We start from the raw sequence: 21,498 nt of genomic DNA, 5'->3' as shown, positions 1-21,498 counted from the left end.
CGGCTAGTGCTCAGTCTGAACTAGGTACTGTTTTACATAGTACTCCAATTTTAGTATACAGCAGTTACCTGATAACCATGTAAAACAGTTCAGATATTGATGGACACACTGTGAGATGTTGTTGCCCCCAGCACTGATAGTAAGCTGGAGGGAGCAGGACCCAACCACTCTGATTGCAGACCATTAGAGGTTAGCGGCCATGTCCAGGAGGAAATGAGGAGTCCAGGAGGTATATATGCACCAGGATTCCCATTACTGTCCCGTAAATACGACACATGCGACAACACAACTGTTACTATGGGGCTGATTCGGTGGAGGCCGATGTTAGCGCAGTTGGCCGATGTTTTTTTGTACTGCACACGCTTCTGAGTCGCATTGTGCATTTGTCGTGATGGTGAACCAATGGCGGCTGTAGTGAGTATTTGGACGCAGAGAGATTGGCAGTGGGCGTTTGAAGGAGATAACGGGGGGGGGGGGGTGAGTGAAACGCTGGCGTGTCTTTATTAATGACCCCATATATGAAGGCCACAAGCTGAGCGCAACCACATGGGACTGAGAACTGATACAAAGACACAGTATGGTGGTTAGGAGTCCGTACCTTATCCTGGGCCTCGCTTAGAAGGTCCTCCAGCTCAGAGAAGCTGAAACTGGCCACGGTGATGAAGTCACTCATTACTGGCACAAAGCGATCTCCCGACTCCCTGTACTGGCGCTTCTGATACTCCAACTCCTACAGAAGAAAGGAGAGATTATACCCCACTCTGAGCTGCTGAGCTGGCATCAATGCTGGTTTATAAACACTTTCACACCATTATCATGTCTGTTACAACATGGCTGCCCTCTTGTCACTTCATTTATCACATTTTCACAAACGTTTGGAATTGTAGAATCATTTTCCCACTTCAGCACATTACCCTGGATTTTGTATGAGTTTTGGCAGGTGACATAGACACTGTAATCGCTGGGTGTTAATCGTTTCTACTTGGACTGCACTCAGGAATTCTGCCACAAGAGGATCGAGGGAATTACAAGTTTATCAGATAAACCTTAATTTCATTATATATTATTGTGGTTTTGTGAATAAAAAATGATCAGTGATAATATACTAAGTATACTGTTTGGTTTTCCCTGTTGCTAAGTTTCACCTGTGACAGAGAATATCGAACCAAATGTTTGGAGGCTCTGGAGGGCCTGTAATTAGGGGTATAATCAGAGAAGTCATCTTTTATTATTATTGATCTACGCATTCATTTTTGTTTTATCACATTGATATGGTTTCAGGAGGGACGCAGTTTATAGACCGGCAGACTAAATGTCGCCGGTCTATATCCCGACACGAGAAGCCCGACGGGGGATTTCAGATAGGCGTCAAAATACGGGGCATCGCTAGCGTTTGCCGCAGAGGGGGGGGGTAGAGAGGGCTAGGTTTAGGAAGTGTAGCGGGGGGGTTAGGGTTATGTGTTTGGGGGGAAGGTTAGGTTTAGGCACCCATAGGGGGGAGGGTTAGGGTTAGGCACCCCCGGGGGCAGGGTAGGGATAGGCCCCCCCCCCCCGGGAGGGTTAGGTTTAGGATGCGGCTAGGGCGGTTAGATTTAGGCACCCCCGGGGGTGACTTAGGGTTAGGCACCACCCTGGGAGTTTTAGGGTTAGGGACCCCTAAGGGAGGGGAGGGTTAGGATACTTACTAGCCGGCGTCGGGATCTCCTGCTGTCGGGCAAAACAGCCGCTGGTATTACATACTGATTACGGTTTCGGACATACTGATTACGGTTTCGGACATAGTGAGTATCAGTCTGTGGCTGGTTCAGATTAGGGGCCTGATTTAGAGAAGTACTGTACGCTAATGAATTCGCTGCTGCGATCCCGCACGCAGCTGCCATGCTAAAATATGCTAATGCTGCAGCCGGCTGGAACTGTATTGAGACGCCCACCTGCAGTGTAGCAGATCCAAGCAAGTGCGTACAATACGCAGCCGCCATCGCAAATCATCCGATAATCGCCCATCTGAGTAGCCCTATGGACAAGCAGAATGGCTGCTTGCGCTGAGCCCCTGGAACTACTCTATCTGCGCACGGGTTTGCAGATGAGGGCTACAACACGCCCCGAAAGCGGCAGGTACACGCCTGCATTTTTGGCGTCCCCGTTACCACTCCCGATCAGTCCCTGTCAATCACTTTGCGAAATCGCATAAGGTACCGTGACGCACGAGCAGTCGTCCAATAATTGCTGAACTGCGTACATATCGGAATAGCGCACATCTCTGAATCAGGCCCTTGGATAAGGAGGCGTTGCCATTGTGGTCATGTGATCTATGTCATCTGGTTGTTTTTTTTTACACAATGAAATATATTTGGACCCGATATGGTGATGTCATTTTTATAGAGAGTTTTATTATATATACTGTGTGATTACACATCACAATATATAAGCTACACATAATAAAATACAAACGTGTTCCACTGTTCAATTAAACCTGGTAAAAAAAAAAATACAAAATAAAAAAAGAAAGAAATAAAAGGTAAAATAAGAAATCTGCGGAGAGCAGGCTTCCAGCACGCTGTATATCACTAACGTACGTTCCCAGCGCCAGTGACCTGATGACAGCAATATGACTCCCAAACGCTGCTTTATACGGTACGTTTCCTTTACACTGAAATGTATCAGCCGTGGCTTGTTGACTTTTCAATCTCCCTTCCAATACGGCTGACACGTGTCTCACACTGATTTAATTAAAACTCCGGCTAGGACTTCTCTGTGATTATAATGAAATCATATCGTTGGTTTGGGCGCAGATGAAATAACAGTTTGCGGTTTACCTTCCTCAGTGAGCTCACAAGTGCAATTTAATTGAACTCAGAATGAAGACCTTGTACTGAAAGACAACAGACTCAATTTCCATAACGTGCCCTAGAAAACCAGGAATCCTTCCCAGGAATACAAAGGAACGAGCCGGGAAGATTTCGCTATTCGTGGTGATGGAAGAATATTTCAATTATTTTTCACTAATATCCAACAATATGCATAAAGTATGATGTTCTTTCTGTGAAATATCTGCCTCATCTGGAGATCTCAGTCTATGATTCTTCTGTAGAAATGTTACGTTTGATGAATGAACTTTGCTTTACACAGAGGTGCGTTTTACCCCACAATCTTCTTGCGTCCAGGTGACAGGAGCATCCTGTCATTACACTGTGCTGCTGAGGAACTGTGGACCTCATTCAGAGCCGTTTGCTGCTGGCGAGCGCTCGCTCTGAATGTGGGCGTTTTTGTTTTTTTTTCTTCCTCCGGCCGCTCACAAAGCTGTGGGAGACCACCCACAGCTTGTGCGAGCGGCCAGGAGACCGTCGCGATTATTGCGACCATCGGGCTTGCGACGAGCCCCTGGGGTAGGGTCTAGCTGCCGCAAGCCCGAGTGGACTTACTGCTCTAATAGAGCAGGAAGTCCACTACTGCCATCACTGCAGACGGGGGCAGTTATGGGACATAATTAAAACTGTAGAAGGGGGCAGTTATGGGTCATAATTGTGTGAGGGGGGGGCAGAATCTAAATACCGCAGTATAGCTTAGTGGCGCTCGGCTTCGTCAAATTTTTTAATGTGGCCCACACTGCCTTAAAGGTTGAAGACCCCTGCCTTACACAATATAACCCTCAAGTGGCTGCATATTAAACCCCGAAAAGCACTATATCGGGTGAAAATGTCTTTGGCTGGAATTAGGGCTATTTGCTATTAAGCGCTAATGATGGCTGCTGCCAGTTGTTGCCTCTGGCCTTATCCAGCGATCTCTTCCTTACGCAGGTGCATCAGGATCCTGACTGGATGGCAAAGCCACATGTCTCTGCTTATATTGTAGTGGAGCTGAACATTGTTACATGGACGAGGAAGAGTGCTGCCTGGGGTGTGACAACCAACCCTCTGGAGAACATTTTTGGCTTGACGGGGAGCCAATGCAGGTTCCCTGAACTGTTTTTGGGCAGGGGATTTAAAGACAGGGGTCTATTTACTAAGCCTTGGATGGAGATAATGTAAACAGAGATAAAATTACCAGCCAATCAGCTCCTAACTGCCATGTCAAAAGCTCTGTTTGAAAAAAAATGAAAGGAGCTGGTTGGTCCGGTATATTACAAGTACTAACTGGATATTTACATCCAGCTTGTGCAGCCTGCTCCCACTATGTGTATATGAGAAAAGGTGAGCTTTTGACCCGTTATTTGTCACTAATTGAACTTACAACAAAGTAATATCCCGCATTTGGTAAAAGATCTACGAGTGGATACTTTTTATGGCCATATGAGTTGTTGCAACAACTGTACAATTTGAATTATACTCTTATTTAAGAGATACATTTTATCTATTTTTAATTTTTATTGTATGTTATAATAAATGTTGTTTATTTCTTGATTCAGAGAGGCTAAGGTGTTATAAATTATCAATCAAGCACATGTTATTATCTAGTCACAGTAGCGCAGTCTACTCCACTTTTTTCTAGGAGCTGGTTGGTTGGTACTTTATCTCAGTTCACTTGATCTTCATTCAAGGCTTAGTAAATAGACCCCCTAAGAGGTCTATTTATTAAATTGCCATAGCTGATACATTCAATTCATAAAAAAACACCTCCTGTACCACCGAATACAATGTTCCCACAAGTGAAACTCTCCCCATAACAGCTGCATGAATCAGCCTGGATTGGTTATGGGGACAGGTACTGAATTACCCCCTGCCAATAAGTGTGCAAAAAGTGAATATAAAAGACATCCGATTGTTGCGCATGGGCAAATTAGCATTGCGATCGCTTTGCGTTCACCTACGCAGGTACAAAGTTATCGCAGACAGAGGGACGGGACGTCAGCGTTTGCGGGGTGGTGACAAGGGAGTAGTTGGAGGAACACAGAGGTGCCTGTCCGTTTGAACGCCGTTGTACGGGTGTGCATAAATCAGCCACTGTGACGGCATACGCAGCTTGAGCTCTCACTGCGTGTGACGAGGTTAGCAATCTCAGAGTAAGGTCAGACCTGTTGTAATTGTGAGGGGCCGATGTTACTCGATGTTCCCGATGTATACCCAGGATTACAAAGTATTACGGATGTGCGAAAGCCGAAGTGGGTGTCTCTATGCTGGCTTTGGGCGCCTCTATAGTCATTACCATATTTTCGCAAACAGACCTGCGTGTGTAATCACAGATGCGACCGCAATAGCGATCCGTAATGAATCAGGCCCACTCTGTGTAACAGCTCTTACCAGAGCTATATTCTGAGCCAAAAATATCCTTATGCCTCATGCCTCACGCCTGCTGTAACCTGTTATCTACAGAGAAGAGCTAAGGGGGAATCAAAGCTTGGAGAGAGATAAAGTACCAACCAATCAGCTCCTGTCATTTCTCGAACCCAGCGTCCAGAGTGAGCGATCTGCCTGCTACACTGCAGCCCAAAGCCGAAGTTGTCAGAAGATAGCAGCAAAGAGGAGCTGCAGCAGCTTTGCCAGCTCCCTGAAGTAAAACAAATCCAGGTGCCACTGAAGGAACCAGGTGGTGGCAGCGAGTACTCTCCTAAACTAGTGCACAGTTGGTACTCTCAGTCACTGAGTGTCTGTGGGTGGTATTGCCAGGAATGGTCAGTTTCTGATGTAAGGGGTCCTCAAGACCAAGCAGTGAAACCATAGTTTATAACCGGCGGCATTAGAAAATATAGGGTGGTAGAGTAATCCTGCCACAAGTATTTATTGCTACCAGCATATGGGTTTTGGTAAAATACACAGAGGGATGAATGATCACTATGTATTATTAATCGGGGTAACCACATGTATGGAATCCTCCAGCACTGGAGTATGCAGTGGGAAGGTGGATTAAAGAGCCTGGATACCCTCCTAAACCAAGAAATACTGCCCATAAAATGCACGGACATGAAAGCTATACATTTATTGTACCTATAATGTACTTTCTTCCTGTCTTTACCAGGCCATTACTCATATATACCCTGTTTTCATATTAAATGCATTATTTGCAATCAAGAAAATTAAATTGCATTTACTAATATAGATATGTCCTCATACCTTGGCGCCAAACAGCCCGTCTTGGCGTGCCAGGTCCTGCGCGACTCTGCTAGCTCCAGGCGTCTTTCACGTCTTATTCGCCCGAATAGGAGTCTTCGTTGCAATGTGATGTGACTAGGATGCCCCAGGAGACTGAGCTGATTAATAGGATATGCGATATTGTGTGCGACTGAGTCTCTGAATCAGTATATGAAATGCTACCATGCAGCGGCCGTGGATTTTTTCCACGCTAAGTTCCATTGTGCTTCGTATATAGACTAAGTCGCTCACAGATATACAAGTGTCACATATCACATTAATCAGCACAGTCTGCTGGTGCGTCCTAGTTGCATCGCATTGCGACTAAGATGCTTGTGCTGGCAAAAAAGCTGCTTGGTGCTAGCAGAGGCGCACGGGACCTGGCGGCTCACTCGCACCAGGCATCTCGCGCCACATGGTGTATTGAGGCTAGACGTAGAAGGACACATTTGTACATAAGAACCGATGAAAGTCCTGTGTTTTCCCTGTGATAGTTCTCATTCTATCAGAAATCCTGAACTTACTGTGAGCTGCAACACAGCAGCCCAGAGCGGAGATTACATAGACTTATGACCGGCTCCTTATGGTGAGATATCTCAGTGTTTCATCATTGTAATCGTGGAAACTATGGACCTCATTCAGAGCCGCTCGCAATATGCGAGCGCTCGCTCTAAATGAGGGCGGCCGCTTCTATGTTCAGAGCCGGCCTCCTGGCCGCTCGCTAGTCTGTGGGTGACCACCCACAGCTTTAGCGAGCGGCCAGGTTGATGGTCACGATGGTCAAGACCTTGTGGTAGGGTCTCGTCTACCGCAAGCCCCAGTGAGCTTTCGGCTCTATTAGAGCCGGAAGCTCACCACAGACATCACGAGTGATGTCAGTGGGGCCGCCCCCAAACGGCAGGCGGTCCTTCGGGAAAGCCTTCGTTTGGCCAGCCACCCCCCCCACCCCGCCTACAAAACGGTGCGAGCTGTCGATCACCATCGACAGCAGCCCCTTTTGTAGTGAGCCCCGGAGCGAGAAAATTTCTCTCACGCTCCGGGGCTTGCGCACGCGCAGTGCGGCCGCTGCGCGTGCGCAGGGCTTCAACATCGATCTGCTTGTGAGCGCATAGGCGCTTACGAGCGGGTCTGAATGAGACTATATCTAATAGACAAACCTAAGTATAAGTGGAATATGATCACTTACTTATGGGATATTGTACCAGTACTACACAGCAATAGGGATCAGTAACGACAGCAGAGAAACTTATACACTTGTACAGCTAAAAATCGATTTATCCAATGCTAAAGGAAGGAACAGTGTTTAATCTGATTCCACCATATGTGCCGGTCTCACCGCATCTATAGGGAGAAGAATGGATCCGTTGTGTCACAGCCGGGAAGTGAGGGTGGCGTAGGGTCAGTGTGAATGAACGATGTATACACGAGACTAGGTGGGCCGAATGCTCCTGTCATTTACTCTGGATGTCTTCACTTCTGTTTCCTGCAAACCACACGCCCTAATGGCTCATTTGCTGGTCTGGTGCCTGCTCAGCTCAGATGAACTCATTCATTTCTGCCCAGCCGGTAATGGGTTATAACCAGCCATTATAATTCAATTAAGGGAAGTCAGAGCTTCCCTTTCACTGTTCTGCGCGGTGATTGCTGTAATGTCTGATACATTTTGCTTGTAGGCTTTTCCGTGTACGGGCTTTTACAGTAACCTCATTCTTCCTGTCCAGGCTTCACAATGATGGTCATTTATAGACTGGGCGGGATTCCTAGTCCTGGGAGTCCTTTCACCACGTTCAAGGTCAGAGGGGCCTGAGAAGAGCAAAATCATAGATACTGTGTGAATCTAATGCCCTGATGAATAAGACACTGTGCTAAGGTGGCAGCAATGACGGGCATGGGGAATGGATGCAAGCCTGAGTGAATTACCTATAAGTTCCACCTATGTTGTGTTTTAATATTTTGGGTTTAGTACTACTGTAAGTGACTAATACACCAGTATTTGGGGGAGCAGACAAAAAAGTCAAATTGAGAACACTGATATGAAGCCACTTAATAGAGTGTTGGGCCCAGACGTGCGGCTTTTACGCACCATAGCACTGAGTCTCCCAATGCCTGGAATAGCGCCGGAGGGATGTAGCACTGTTCTTCTTCTTCTTCAAGAAACTTCCTCAATGGACACCGGCTGATGATGGTGGAAACCGCTTTCTCTGTAAGATACAGTCACATATAGAAACCATCGGGGTGACTATATGGGCCCTGTGGATGGGGGCACTGTCATGCTGGAAAAGACTACCCCCTCAGCAGGAGAGAAATGCTGTCACATGGGGTAAAAATAAACCCTCAGTACCATTACTGGTTAGCATTGGCCTTGTCTGTACCTAAGCCATGTCAGGAAAATGCCCCCACAGCATCACAGAACCATGAGACCCACGTCTCGGAAATAAGCATTCAGGACTGTAGACTAGGTTGGCACAACATGTGTACTTGTTCGTTTGTTCTGAACATGGTAAAGAATTAATATGACCATATCATCTTCCTCCACTGCTCGGGAGTCCATTACATCCACTGCTCAGGAGGCCATTACCTCCACTGCTCAGGAGGCCATTACATCCACTGCTCAGGAGGCCATTACATCCACTGCTCGGGAGTCCATTACATCCACTGCTCGGGAGGCCATTACCTCCACAGCTCAGGAGGCCATTACCCCCACAGCTCAGGAGGCCATTACATACACTGCTCCGGAGGTCATTACCGCCACTGCTCCAGAGGCCATTAGCTCCACTGCTCAGGAGGCCATTACATCCACTGCTCATGAGGTCGTTACCTCCACTGCTCAGGAGACCATTACCTCCACTGCTCGGGAAGCCATTACCTCCACTGCTCGGGAAGCCATTACATCCACTGCTCGGGAGTCCATTACATCCACTGCTCGGGAGGCCATTACCTCCACTGCTCAGGAGGCCATAACATCCACTGCTCGGGAGTCCATTACATCCACTGCTCCAGAGGCCATTAGCTCCACTGCTCAGGAGGCCATTACATCTACTGCTCGGGAGGCCATTACATCCACTGCTCGGGAGGCCATTACATCCACTGCTCGGGAGTCCATTAGCTCCACAGCTCAGGAGGTCATTACATCCACTGCTCCAGAGGCCATTAGCTCCACAGTTTAGGAGGCCATTACATCCACTGCTCAGGAGGTCATTACCTCCACTGCTCCGTAGTCCATTACCTCCACTGCTCAGGAAGCCATTACCTCCGCTGCTCGGGAGTCCATTACCTCCACTGCTCTGGAGGCCATTACCTCCACTGCTCTGGAGGCCATTAGCTCCACTGCTCAGGAAGCCATTACCTCTGCTGCTCGGGAGTCCATTACCTCCACTGCTCTGGAGCCCATTACCTCCACTGCTCAGGAATCCATTATTACCTCCACAGCTCGGTAGTCCACTGCTCAGGAAGCCATTACCTCCACTGCTCAGGAAGCCATTACCTCTGCTGCTCGGGAGTCCATTACCTCCACTGCTATGGAGGCCATTACCTCCACTGCTCGGTAGTCCATTACCTCCACTGCTCAGGAATCCATTATTACCTCCACAGCTCGGTAGTCCACTGCTCAGGAAGCCATTACCTCCACTGCTCAGGAAGCCATTACCTCCACTGCTCAGGAAGGCATTACCTCCATTGATCGTGAGTTCATTACCTTCACTGTTTGGGAGTCTATTAGCTTCACTGCTCGGGAGGCGATTATCTTCACTGCTCAGGAGTCCAATACAATACCTCCATTGCTCGGGAGGGCATTACCTCCAGTGCACAGGAGGCCATTACCTCCATTGCTCAGAAGGCCTTACCTCCACTGCTCAGAAGGCCATTACCTCCACTGCACAGGAGGCCATTACCTCCACTGCACAGGAGGCCATTACCTTCACTGCTTGGAAGAATATTACCTGCCCTAAGATTTTGATGATGGCCCTGGATGTATTAGTAGCTGTTTTACGAGTATGTTCTAGTGCGGATTCAATCCCTTAGTGCTTATAGAGATAAAGTACCAACCACTCGGTTCCTAACTGTCATTTTTCAAACACAGCCTAGGAGCTGATTGGTTGGTACTTTATATCTCTCCAAGGCTTAGTAAATAGACCTCTTAAAACTCATCCCTTGTATCAATTAAGTTTTCTCAGAAAACCTCAGCAATAACACTCAGTGGGCCTGATTCAGAGCCGCTCGTAAGCGGCCGCTCGTTCGGTCCGAGCGATGTTCGCACAACTGCGCATGCGTATGAGTCGTAATGCGCATGCACCAACCAGTCAGTGCGGTCGGAAATCGAGAGCTCGCAAAATAGCGAGTGCCTGCTAATTTGAGTGACAGGATGAGGCGTATGTGGGTGGTAACAGGGGAAGGTGCTTGAAAACGGGGAGTGGAGATCCGAACGCAGGCGTGCCAAACGGTCAAAACGGGCGTTTTAAGGATGTGCATAATTAACAAAGCAGCCTCATCGACCACGTCACTTGGTTGTTTCTTAGCCTGAACTGTTCGCATGATTGCGGTAGGAAAATCCAACCACAAGCACTGCGAGCAGTTCAGACGCCTTTCGATGTACTCCATTAATCTAATAAATTGCGGAGATGATGTAGGATGCGAGCAGCCAGGGGGCGTCTTTACAAAATAGCGAGTGCATGTTTCGTTCGCTCGCTCAGACATAGAGGGGTCAACAGACCGCACAGAGCGAGCGCTCAATTTAAATAGCCGGCCCCTTTTTCTGAACGAGCAAGCGCAAATAGCGTCCAGCTCTGAATCAGGCCCAGTATTTGCTGTCATTGTGGCTGATTACTGATATTATTGTGATATTTCTGACTAAGTAATGAGGTGCACCACAAGAGGATCCCTTTTCCAGCAGAAAGGCGACTCCGGATTCCACAAGATGCCTGAACAACAACAAGGGAAATATAGACAATTGCCATATTTGTTCTCAGTAGACTTCTCCTGGCTCCCACCAAGCAGCAGGACATCTTCTAAGTCACATCTTGGCACATGGATAATAATAATCTACATATCCCAATCATAATTTATCTGGCCTCAACTGGAATAAAGCCACAAGCTGTGTTTAAAGAGTCCTAATGTTCTAAAAGCTCTCTTGGTATTTCATGGCGCTCATACAGTTCATTACGATTACAGAGAACCATCTTTCCCTGTAATGGGCTCCATGCAAACTGTAGCTGTAACCCCAAGTACTGTATGTCATATTTCCTGAACTATGTTATCCTTACCGCACCAGGGGTGTCACACAACCCACGTGGGACGCAGCGTGTTCATCTATGACTGGCTGATCCCCACATACAATAATGGCTTAGATAGAATTAATGCTTCTGTGGGTGTTGTCAGATTAACTGCATTAGGAATAAAGGAATTCAATATTAAAGGGATTTAGGTGAACTATTTAAGGGCCACATGCAGAACTATAGTGCTTCTCACTTTGTTTCATCAGTGGAGTACAGGTCTTAGGTTCATGATTCTGATGATAGTGTCTATATGCATAGGAAGAAGGGATGCAAATGAGGACTGAGGGCCTCATTCAGAGGCGGTCGTAGGATGCAAGCGGTCGTTCTGAAACAGGGCGGCCGCTTGCATCCTGAACGGCCGCCTCCATGTCGGTCGTTAGGCTGTGGGTTAACACCCACAGCTCTAACGACTGCTAAGGGTGATGTTCGCGATGGTCAAGACCATCGCAACCATCGGGGCTTATGACGAGACCCTAAGGTAGGGTCTCGTCAACCTTAAGCCCCAGGGAGCTTCCTGCTCTGTTTGAGCAGGAAGCTCCCCACTGACATCACTGATGATGTCAGTGGGGCTGCTACCAAACGGCAAGCGTTCCGACAGGAACGCCTCCGTTTGGCCGGGCATGCCCCCGGCCCGCCCAGAAAACGTAGCGAGCTGTCACTCAACATCGACAGCTTGCCCCGTTTGCTATGAGACCCCTAACGACGGATCACCTGTAGTTAACCGGGTCTCGCGCATGCGCATGACGGAGCTGGCTCTGTCGTGCGCATGCGCACTGGAGCAACATCGACCCGGTTGCGAGCTCGTAGAGCTAACGACCGGGTCTGAATAAGCTCCTGACTGCTGTGCAAGGCACACCGGATCTGAATTCATTCATTACAAATATTCACTTTAATGTCTTTAAATCAGAGCATACTACTGTATGTTTTAAAAACATAAACATCTTTTTATAACAGGGTCTTTTTTAAAACATAAAAAAAAATACACACACAACCCCACGACAATTAGCCAAGCATACAGGGAATAGTGATGTAACAGCAGGTGCTTTATACGGGCCATTCCGTTGACCCAGAGGCCTACCTGCAGTAACATGACATATTCATCCATAGCTGTACTACATGTAAGTCTGGGGAGAGTTCGGGTAACACAATTCCAGCTCGTTACTTTCCATCATGTCAAGAGCCTTCCACATGTTACACATTACACACGTCACACTACAAAGAGTACATGTCACTCTCTCTCACGTCGTTAGTCCGATATCAGGCTCTGTGCCGCGTTTCAGGATCCTAACTAACCAGGGAAGATCCACTGGGAAAAGATAATTAATATTCCAGGCTGTTTTACAAGCAGCGAGGAAAGTGATAAAATAACAGGTCGTTACTGGAAGTCCCTGGATAAAACGTATGGAATGAATGGTATGAGGGCAGTCGTGCAAACAAAATGAGCAACTTAATCCCAGTGGTGGAAGTGAAAATATGCATAATATGGGGTAGCAGGTATCACTGTTCTATTTAAAAACAACCGTAGATCTGATGGTCACTGAAAACAAACAATATCACTAATGCCGGGTGATCCTGACAGAGGCTATTTTAGTTAGATCCAAACATATTTTCTATAAGATAACATGGCCATTTTTCCCTGTGTGTTAGGCCCACTGTGCCTCTATAAGAACCTTGCACATTGGTCTGTTGTCACTTGGTGATAGCTCTTGTTGTCAGGTGCACTGAGAGAGGGGGGTGGGTACTAATTACCTGGGCCCAGGCTTGTTGGAGGGGCCTGGATCAGCTGCTAAGGGGGACACTTCGCGTTAGAGATAGCAATTAACCATCGATGGTTAACCACTATCGGTGGTTAAACAACGATGCCTGATAGTTTTGCCACTGATGGCGGAGATCCAATGGTTGTCCTCCCTGGTGCTGGGACACGTGCTCCGCCCACACGAAAATCGAAGGCCCATCACATCCTCTGATTGGCCCACTGCCCAGTGAGTAATAGATCAGGGTTAACCGTTTGTGGGTGAAACCAACGATGGTTCTCAGTCGATGGCTCTATACCATCGAGGTTTGTCTCCAATGGTACCATCGATGGCTAACCCACCGATGGCCATCCCTACTTCACATCTTTTTGGATTTTGCCACTCCCACCTCAGTACCCAGGCCCGTGGTCACTCTCGGCAGCCACGCTTGTTGTGTTCAGCCAATCAGGGTGTGTACTGTGCAGTAGGCTGTATATGTGGCTCATCTTGTACAAGGAGTGAGTACAGTGAGTTCTGACAGAAAAGTTCTCATAATGATCTATTCATCAATAGCCTGAAGTCCGCTCACACAGCATGCAATGTCTGCAGCGCAGGATTACACACCACCAGCTGCTATGCAAGCCCCCCGTAAGTACCATTAGTACTCAGGTTACAGGCTGATATAATAATACAGATATGTAATAATCTCAACACAGTGAAAAGTCCATCAAGGCTGATACAGAAAAACCACACAAAGGTTTCAACATTTCTTAAAGCAGTACTACTAATCAGAATAATAAGACCTTGGCACAAGGCGAGCATTTATCCATGAAAAACAGAATGCAACAATATCCTTCCCGAAGTTACATACATATGTATCATGCACAGTTTCTGTGTCGCCCGTCAAACGCAAATGAGAAAATGACAACGCCCGTCTTCCCCATATCTCTCAAGGCAGCGCGTAAAGATACATTGGGGTGGATGCAGAGTGGGAACTAAATCGGGCGCACTTGAAAGAAACATGAACGGATAAAAAATGCACATTCGCCCATATGCCTAAATGAGAACGCCCCACCACAGCCCAGTCCCCCCTCCCCGGTCGTACGTGTAGATGTGACCAAAATTTGTACGATTCTGCATTGCCCATTATCGGAGCATGAATTCACACAATATATTCGCTCTGCAAACGGGCGCACATCTGCCCCACTGTATACAGTTTACATTCTTAGGTCAGCTATAGCAGGTTCCCCGGTGGAAGCAGCACTGGAGGCCACACTGTAAGAAGCATTACGGATGCCTGCAGGTAACTGATAAATGACATATTCCTGAAACTGACAGAGGACAAGAGGTAAGAGGTACTCACAGACTCCACAGCTCTCAGGCCATTCTTAATGTTGTACACTTCTTTTTCCAACTCCACTAAACTAGAAACAAAAGAAGAGGATTGTCAGAGGGTAGAACACCCATGTCCATTACTGGAAGCAAAACAGGGACTTAACACTGAAATGTGGACAAATCTAGAACTTGTTCGATATTCAATGTTTTATTTTGCTCTAACTATAATGTAACAAATTGTCTGCAGAGGAAAATAAGCTGTGACTGGGCAGTTGTTGTAGAACTACAAGTCCCAGGAAGGCTGGTCGATCCACAACAGCTGGAGAGACGCAGGTGGCCTAACCCTGACTGACAAAACCCTTTGCTGTCCAACACACATATTGTTGCAAATAATTATTATTTTAGGACATTCTAGTCAGGCTGCCAGCTCTACCCATGAGTTTGTCTATGATCGTATTACAGCCTGGCACGGGCACTGCGGATCTGACCTATGCCGACATCGCAAGAGGGGCTATAACAACTGGAATTTAAAGAAAAGACAAAAAGGAACATTTGATTTGGCAGAACAACCGGGTTCAGGACAAGCAAACAGAGAATTATTACAAATGGATCTCTATTGCTACGGCCAGGAAACCTCAGCTACAGCGATATTGTTTTTATTACGAGATACAGGACGGTGTCACAGTTCACATTCAGGGCCTGATTCTGGTTTGCGCGCAAAAGTGCACATGGCAGCGTGTCACGGTGGTCGCCCATCAGCGAGTTTATGCAAACTTCTTCCCTTGTGTATATTGGATTGCTGGAATGTGCAAGGTCTGAGATGCCCACTTTTAGTGTTCGTGCACGTGGAATAGCGATTGGTGCCGCCATTGGTCGCACCGTCAAAACGTGCATCAGCCTTACATTGACACGCCCGCGACACTCCCATAACACGCCCACTAAACTGACCATTTTTTTAATGCACTATTAGTCACCTCCCAGTCACCGCTCGTCCCTTTTCCGCCACCTTATTGATACTGTCTGTCCCGATCACAACAGAACCTTTGTGCATATGTACACGATGTGTATCGCATGCGTTGTAGGGGGTTTTCAATTGCAAATAACTGTTCGACTAGGTGAAGATGGGCATTGGGGGTGACTCAGAATCAGGCCATCCGAGCTCTAGTTCCCTTACTTGACTTTCGCTGCCTCCGAGAGGTGCTGCAACTCGTTGTGGATGCTCAGGATGTCGGGATACGTCTTCTCCAATATCATAATTAAGTAGTGCAAGAGGGTGATGTTCCTGGAAGGAAGTGTAAACACAACGGTGAGATGAGGAAAATGTGCACCAACACTGTGGACTAACTAAAGGATGTGACCACTTCTCAGGATTTATCCACTGGAGGGGCCCCATCCCTCTAATACCTGTACTGTGGGGCCCCATTACACTATTACCTGTACTGAGGGGCCCCATCCCGCTATTACTTGTACTGCGGGGGTCACACACGCTAATACCTGTACTGAGGGGTTCCGCCCGCTAATTCCTGTACTGTGGAGTTCCGCCCATTAATACCTGTACTGAGGCGTTCCCCCGCTAATACCTGTACTGAGGGGTTCTGCCCGCTAATTCCTGTACTGTGGGGTTCCGCCAATTAATACCTGTACTGAGGCGTTCCGCCCCCTAATACATGTACTGAGGGGCCCCATCCTCCTATTACCTGTACTGAGGGGCCTCATTCCGCTATTACCTGTACTGAGGGGCCCCATCCCGCTATTACCTGTACTGCTGGGGACACACACGCTAATACCTGTACTGAGGGGTTCCGCCCCCTAATACCTGTACTGAGGGGTTCCGCCCCCTAATACCTGTACTGAGGGGTTCCGCTCATTAATACCTGTACTGAGGAGTTCCGCCTGCTTTTACCTGCACTGTGGGTTATTACTGCCGTGTGCCCTGGAGAGAGTCCCCAGAAGAGTGTGATCCTCTGATGTGTAGGGCAGTGGGTACTGTCAGGACCCCTTGTCACATCAGCCCCCTGACTCATTTCACCAACTTCATTTATTCAGCAAATATTGTCTCAAGGGGATTTCAAACACAATGACATGGATGAAATGAGGAGGTGGGATGACACAATGAGGGGGGTGATGCCCATTCATCATACCGTCATAATGTAACAATAGGTGTAAAGTAAAACAATACGTTATTTACTCTTGTACAAAAGTTAGAGAAATGCTGATCTTGTGCAATGTACAATTATAGGTCTAAAGATGAGATGATAGTTTACATTCTTACCTGTCTATACTGGATTTAGTATCGATAATTTTATTTAAGCTGGAGACTTTAAATCCAAATGCATTTCCTCTCTGGCCTTTATTCATGTAGTTTCCGAATGCCAGGACCACCTCCAAGAGCTGCGTTAACCGCTTGCTCCGCGTCAGTTCCTTGCAGGCCAGGAGAAGAGCTGAGAGACAGAATAAACATGGTATTGATGACCCAAGTCCCAGCCCTGTGACCCCCGTATCCCAATCACTGGGGGTCATCAGAGGCGAGTGAGAGTCTGTACACAAAACAGGTGGAGACCCCTAGATACAGTCCCTAGGGGGTATTCCTGATTTACAGCTCTGTGTCTGAACAGGCCGCTGGGTGATATTCTGCAGATCTCTAGGGAGGTTTCACGGTCTGATAAACATCTTTATCAGTTTAAACACAGAAAAAAAGAGATTTGCCCCCCAGCACACTGCAGCAAAAACAATACTTAAATCCTACATGATAATAGAGATTTAGAGGTATTAGTTACACACATTTGCAAATATATGAATAAGCGCCAGGCCAATCGTCAAGGCTCCTCTATACTGGCGTCCCTAACATTAAGGGGCTCACGTCCGAGAAGCAAGGCACCCCAAAAAAATTCCAGCCAAGGGCCATCCCCAGGGCAGCATTAGGAGGAGGTGCTGATGCTTATATTGCCATGTGGAGGTTTTTTGGGGTACCTCCAAGGTAAGTTAGCTCTCAGCTTATATATGTACTGTTATCATGCAGTACATCAATTGTAATTATATGACCCAGAGTGGGTGCTACCATTATGTAGCAATAATTATTCTGGCGTGAGCGTTTGGGAGTGGGGCCCCCGGGGGGGTTCTGACTGGGCCTTTCTCATGGCATCACCACTTAATTCACATAGAATACTTTTATCACTTCTCTATTTGTTTGTATATTATTTATGTCATTTTAATTCTTTATCATTTCATTAACACTTATTGATTTATCTTTACACATCTTTTCTTTATACTTCACTATCACCTTTTTCCCTTTTTCGTGTGATGCCCTGGGGATGGCCCTTGGCTGGAATATTTTTGGGGTGCCTTGCTTCTCGGACGTGAGCCCCTTAATGTTAGGGACGCCAGTATAGAGGAGCCTTGACGATTGGCCTGGCGCTTATTCATATATTTGCAAATGTGTGTAACTAATACCTCTAAATCTCTATTATCATGTAGGATTTAAGTATTGTTTTTGCTGCAGTGTGCTGGGGGGCCAATCTCTTTGTTTCTGTGTTCAGTGTAAACCCCGCCCTTTACAAGCACCTGTGTTATGCAATTAAGCTGATCTGAGCAACTACCATTTTTTTTTTGCTTTTTTTTTTGCATCTTTATCAGTTTGTTATAATCAGCCCATGGATGATACGAGTGTAACACACATCAGAAGTCTAATTTGTCTTTATATGGTCAATCACCTCTCATAAATAAACACTGGTAAAACAACACATATTTATCTCCATCATCAGTGTGGACAAAGGGCCTGATTCAGAGGCGCTCGCTATTTGCGAGCGCTCGCTCTGAATCAGGGCGGATTTAAAAAAAAAAAAAATCCGCCTCCAGGAAGCTCGCATATCTGTGGGTGACCACCCACAGCTTTTGCGAGCGGCCTGGCGATGGTCGCAATTATCACCACCATCGGGCTTGTGACGAAATCCTTGTGGTAGGGTCTCGGTTCCCGTAAGCCTGAGTGAACTTCCTGCTCTAATAGAGCAGGAAGTTCACTACTGACATCACAAATATGTCAGTAGGGCCGCCCACAAATGAAGGAACGTCTCCGTTTGTCCAGCCACCCCCCCTCCCTGCCTACAAAACGGGGCGAGCTGTCGATCAACATCGACAGCCGCCCCGTTTTTTAGCGAGTCCCAGAAGCGAGTGAAGTTCGCCCTATGCGCTCGTGAGCGGGTCTGAATCAGGCCCAAAGTATCTGCTTATAAGGATAACACAGGGTAATATACAGCCCATGCCGGTATACAGCTGTAACCATCTGCCGGAGAAAATAGTTGATTTATTTTAATGGGTGAGATGTGATTCTGCTGCTAAGAGTCAGAGGCCCTGATTCAGAGCCGGACGCTCTGACAGAAAGCTCGCTCTGAATCAGGGCCGTCCCTCTGTTTTTTTTGAGCGGTCTCCTGGCCGCTCGCATAGCTGTGGGTGACCATCCACAGCTACAGCGAGCGGCCAAAAATATGGTCGCGATCGTCAAGACCATCGCGACCATCGGGCTTGCGACGAGACCCTTGTGGTAGGGTCTCGTCTGCCGCAAGCCCTGGAGTGCTTTCGGCTCTATCAGTGTCAGTGGGGCCGGCTCCAGACGGTAGGCGTTCCCATGGGAACGCCTCCGTCTGTCCAGCCATGCCCCCGGCACGCCCACCAAAGGGGGCGTGCTGTCACTCACCATCAACAGCACGCCCCCTTTATAGCGAGACCCGGAGCGATGGCTTGGCCGTCACTATCCGGGTCTCGCGCATGCGCACGACGGAGCCGGCTCCCTCGTGCGCATGCGCACTTGGCCAACATCGACCCGCTTGTGAGCGCTCAGCGCTCGCGAGCGGGTCTGAATTAGGCCCAGTGTTCTGAAGACTGGGAGGCTGATGCTGAACTGGTACAAATGAATGTAATAGAACTGCCCCATTCAAACGCATGTAACAATAGCACATTAACGGCGATACAGTATCACAAGATGCACCCAGTTCTACACTAGCTGCATATCATGTTTACGTCAGATGTACTTACACCCAGATAAATTTATAGCGAATTAAGGGCCTGATTCAGAGATGGAAGGAATTGCAGAGCAGCAAACAAGCGGTTGCGCAATTCCGTCCAACTATAATGCTAATGCAGCAGAAGGTGCCTGAAGCTTACTGCAGCCTGACTGGGTCTTGGTTTGCGAGGCCAGGAAATCTGCATCCACTGACGCAGACCAGGGCTTCATCCCTCCTGGGAACGCTGTCCAAGAACGCCCCTGCTACTGGGAGGCACTGCGAGCAGACTCGCAGATGGAGGGCTGCACATGCGCAGTACACATCCCGCGCAGTCTCTAACAGTCGGAGATGTGCACTAACCATCGGATTAGCGAACATCTCTGAATCGAGCACAAGAAAAGTATTTTAACATTTGTTTTGATAGAAAAAAAAAAACACCACAATGGCCAATATTAAAAAAAATCTACTGTTTAATTTAAATAAAAAAATATTCCTCTACAATTCGGCTGGTGTAATCTTTTTTATGTACAAATAAACGTATCAGGAAATTAATTCTAAAATACGCCCACGTATCATACAGCACAGGCACGATCAATGAAGAGAGAGCACCAATCAGCTTCAGAGGTGGTTACCAAATCTGCATATGGATGAAGACCTACGCCTTTATTGTGGGCATGCACAGTACTAATTTGCATATTTTACACTGAACTAACAGGTGCACACTCATTACCATGAGCCGCCCAGTGTCTTCCTGCTAATCCTGAAGTTTGATGCATGGAGGAAATGTGTGCGCAACGCGCCGGGTAATTGTCCCATACCACGGATTTCACTGCAGATTTTCCAGTAGTGTTTTATCGTGTGAGCTAAACCGCTGTCAGCAGCAATTGGCAGTCAGTCGCCAGAGGAAAAATCGCTGGCTCAGTACGAAAATGATCTATAGGAATATACCTGGAGCAACTGCGTTTGACTGGCATAACCCCCAGCAGAGAAATAAACCAGAATTGCACAGAGCTTTCACTGACTGCTGCTGCTGCAATAATAATAATGATGTTTTTACAGAACAGACCATAGAGCTCTGCACAGAGTATTTCATCATTCAAATTTATCCCGAGATGCGTAGGACATCGCTGGGAAGTGCCTTACACAGCAATGGAGCAGCAGCTGACTGCATAGTGGGCTCTGATTATACGGGCATTTGGGGTGTAATGAGAACTCTGAGATGCTTGCATTTCTTTTGCACACATTACACTGGGCTTGGTTTGATAGCCTGTGTATTTAACCGAACTTTGGGGGGGGGGGGGGGGGTGGGTGTACTGGCTATTTACAGAAGGAAGCTTGATGTGCTTAATAATGTAGCTGGGTTGAAGAATTTGCAATATGTCCTCAGGGAAATGTACCCCAATAAGTGGTTCAGGGGCCGTATTTAATACCATAAAAACGTTGCGATAATTGTTTTCACAAAATATTTCAGTTTCATAGTCAATGCTCTTAGCCACTGAGCCACCCTGCTCACACCGATTCACCAAATACTTTATAAGGGCGGGGCTTGAGACAAACATGGTCATACACTAGTATTCCCAAGCCATGCCTATTAACCCTTCAGACCAAATGCCTAATTGGTTCTCATGCTTATTGACCACAGAAAATATATTTCATCTTCCGTTACCTTCCACCTTGGGTTTTGACTCCGCTAATCTCTCCGGAAGCTTCTTCTTGAAGAACAAAGCCTGCAGCCGCTGCTGGTAGTGATCGATTCTGGGGACAATGGCAGAGACGTTAGCATGGGCAGGATATATAGGAAGGATCCAGCAAACTTTATGGAGCATCACATAACACTGTTTACATAAAGCATTCATACTGGTACTACAGCAGGATTTCCCATGTGCCTTGTTAAACTGGATCCCTCAATGGCACGAATGGAGGCTACTAAGGAGTCTATTTACTAAGCAGTGTTAGGAGACAGAGTGAAAATTGATGTCTGTGATAAGGTGCCAGCCAATCAGCTCCCAACTGTTATCTCACAGGCTGTGTTTGAAATAAGACAGTTGTGAGCTGATTGGCTGGCAATTTATCACTTTCTTATCACTTTTCACTCTGT

The 21,498-nt window shown here is 47.2% G+C and overlaps 1 protein-coding gene across 5 annotated transcripts in view; it reads right to left on the bottom strand.

Moving 5' to 3' along the window:
- The window catches only part of DAAM2 (dishevelled associated activator of morphogenesis 2), a 319,828-nt gene that overhangs the window by 29,964 nt on the left and 268,366 nt on the right, over positions 1–21,498 (bottom strand). For all 5 annotated transcript variants that reach the window (XM_088445364.1, XM_088445368.1, XM_088445366.1 and 2 more), the window contains 5 exons: positions 21,067–21,155; positions 16,676–16,844; positions 15,578–15,685; positions 14,432–14,492; positions 599–730 (listed from right to left, as the gene is read on the bottom strand). In XM_088445364.1, the coding sequence (XP_088301490.1) occupies positions 599–730; positions 14,432–14,492; positions 15,578–15,685; positions 16,676–16,844; positions 21,067–21,155 (559 nt within the window). The remainder of the gene's footprint in view (positions 1–598; positions 731–14,431; positions 14,493–15,577; positions 15,686–16,675; positions 16,845–21,066; positions 21,156–21,498) is intronic.

Source organism: Taudactylus pleione, unplaced genomic scaffold (genome assembly GCF_031769625.1).
Source record: "Taudactylus pleione unplaced genomic scaffold, aTauple2 ptg000378l, whole genome shotgun sequence".
NCBI classification, from domain to species: domain Eukaryota; kingdom Metazoa; phylum Chordata; class Amphibia; order Anura; family Myobatrachidae; genus Taudactylus; species Taudactylus pleione.
Note: the sequence above shows the minus strand (reverse complement) of the source record. Positions and strands in the feature narration are given on the sequence as shown.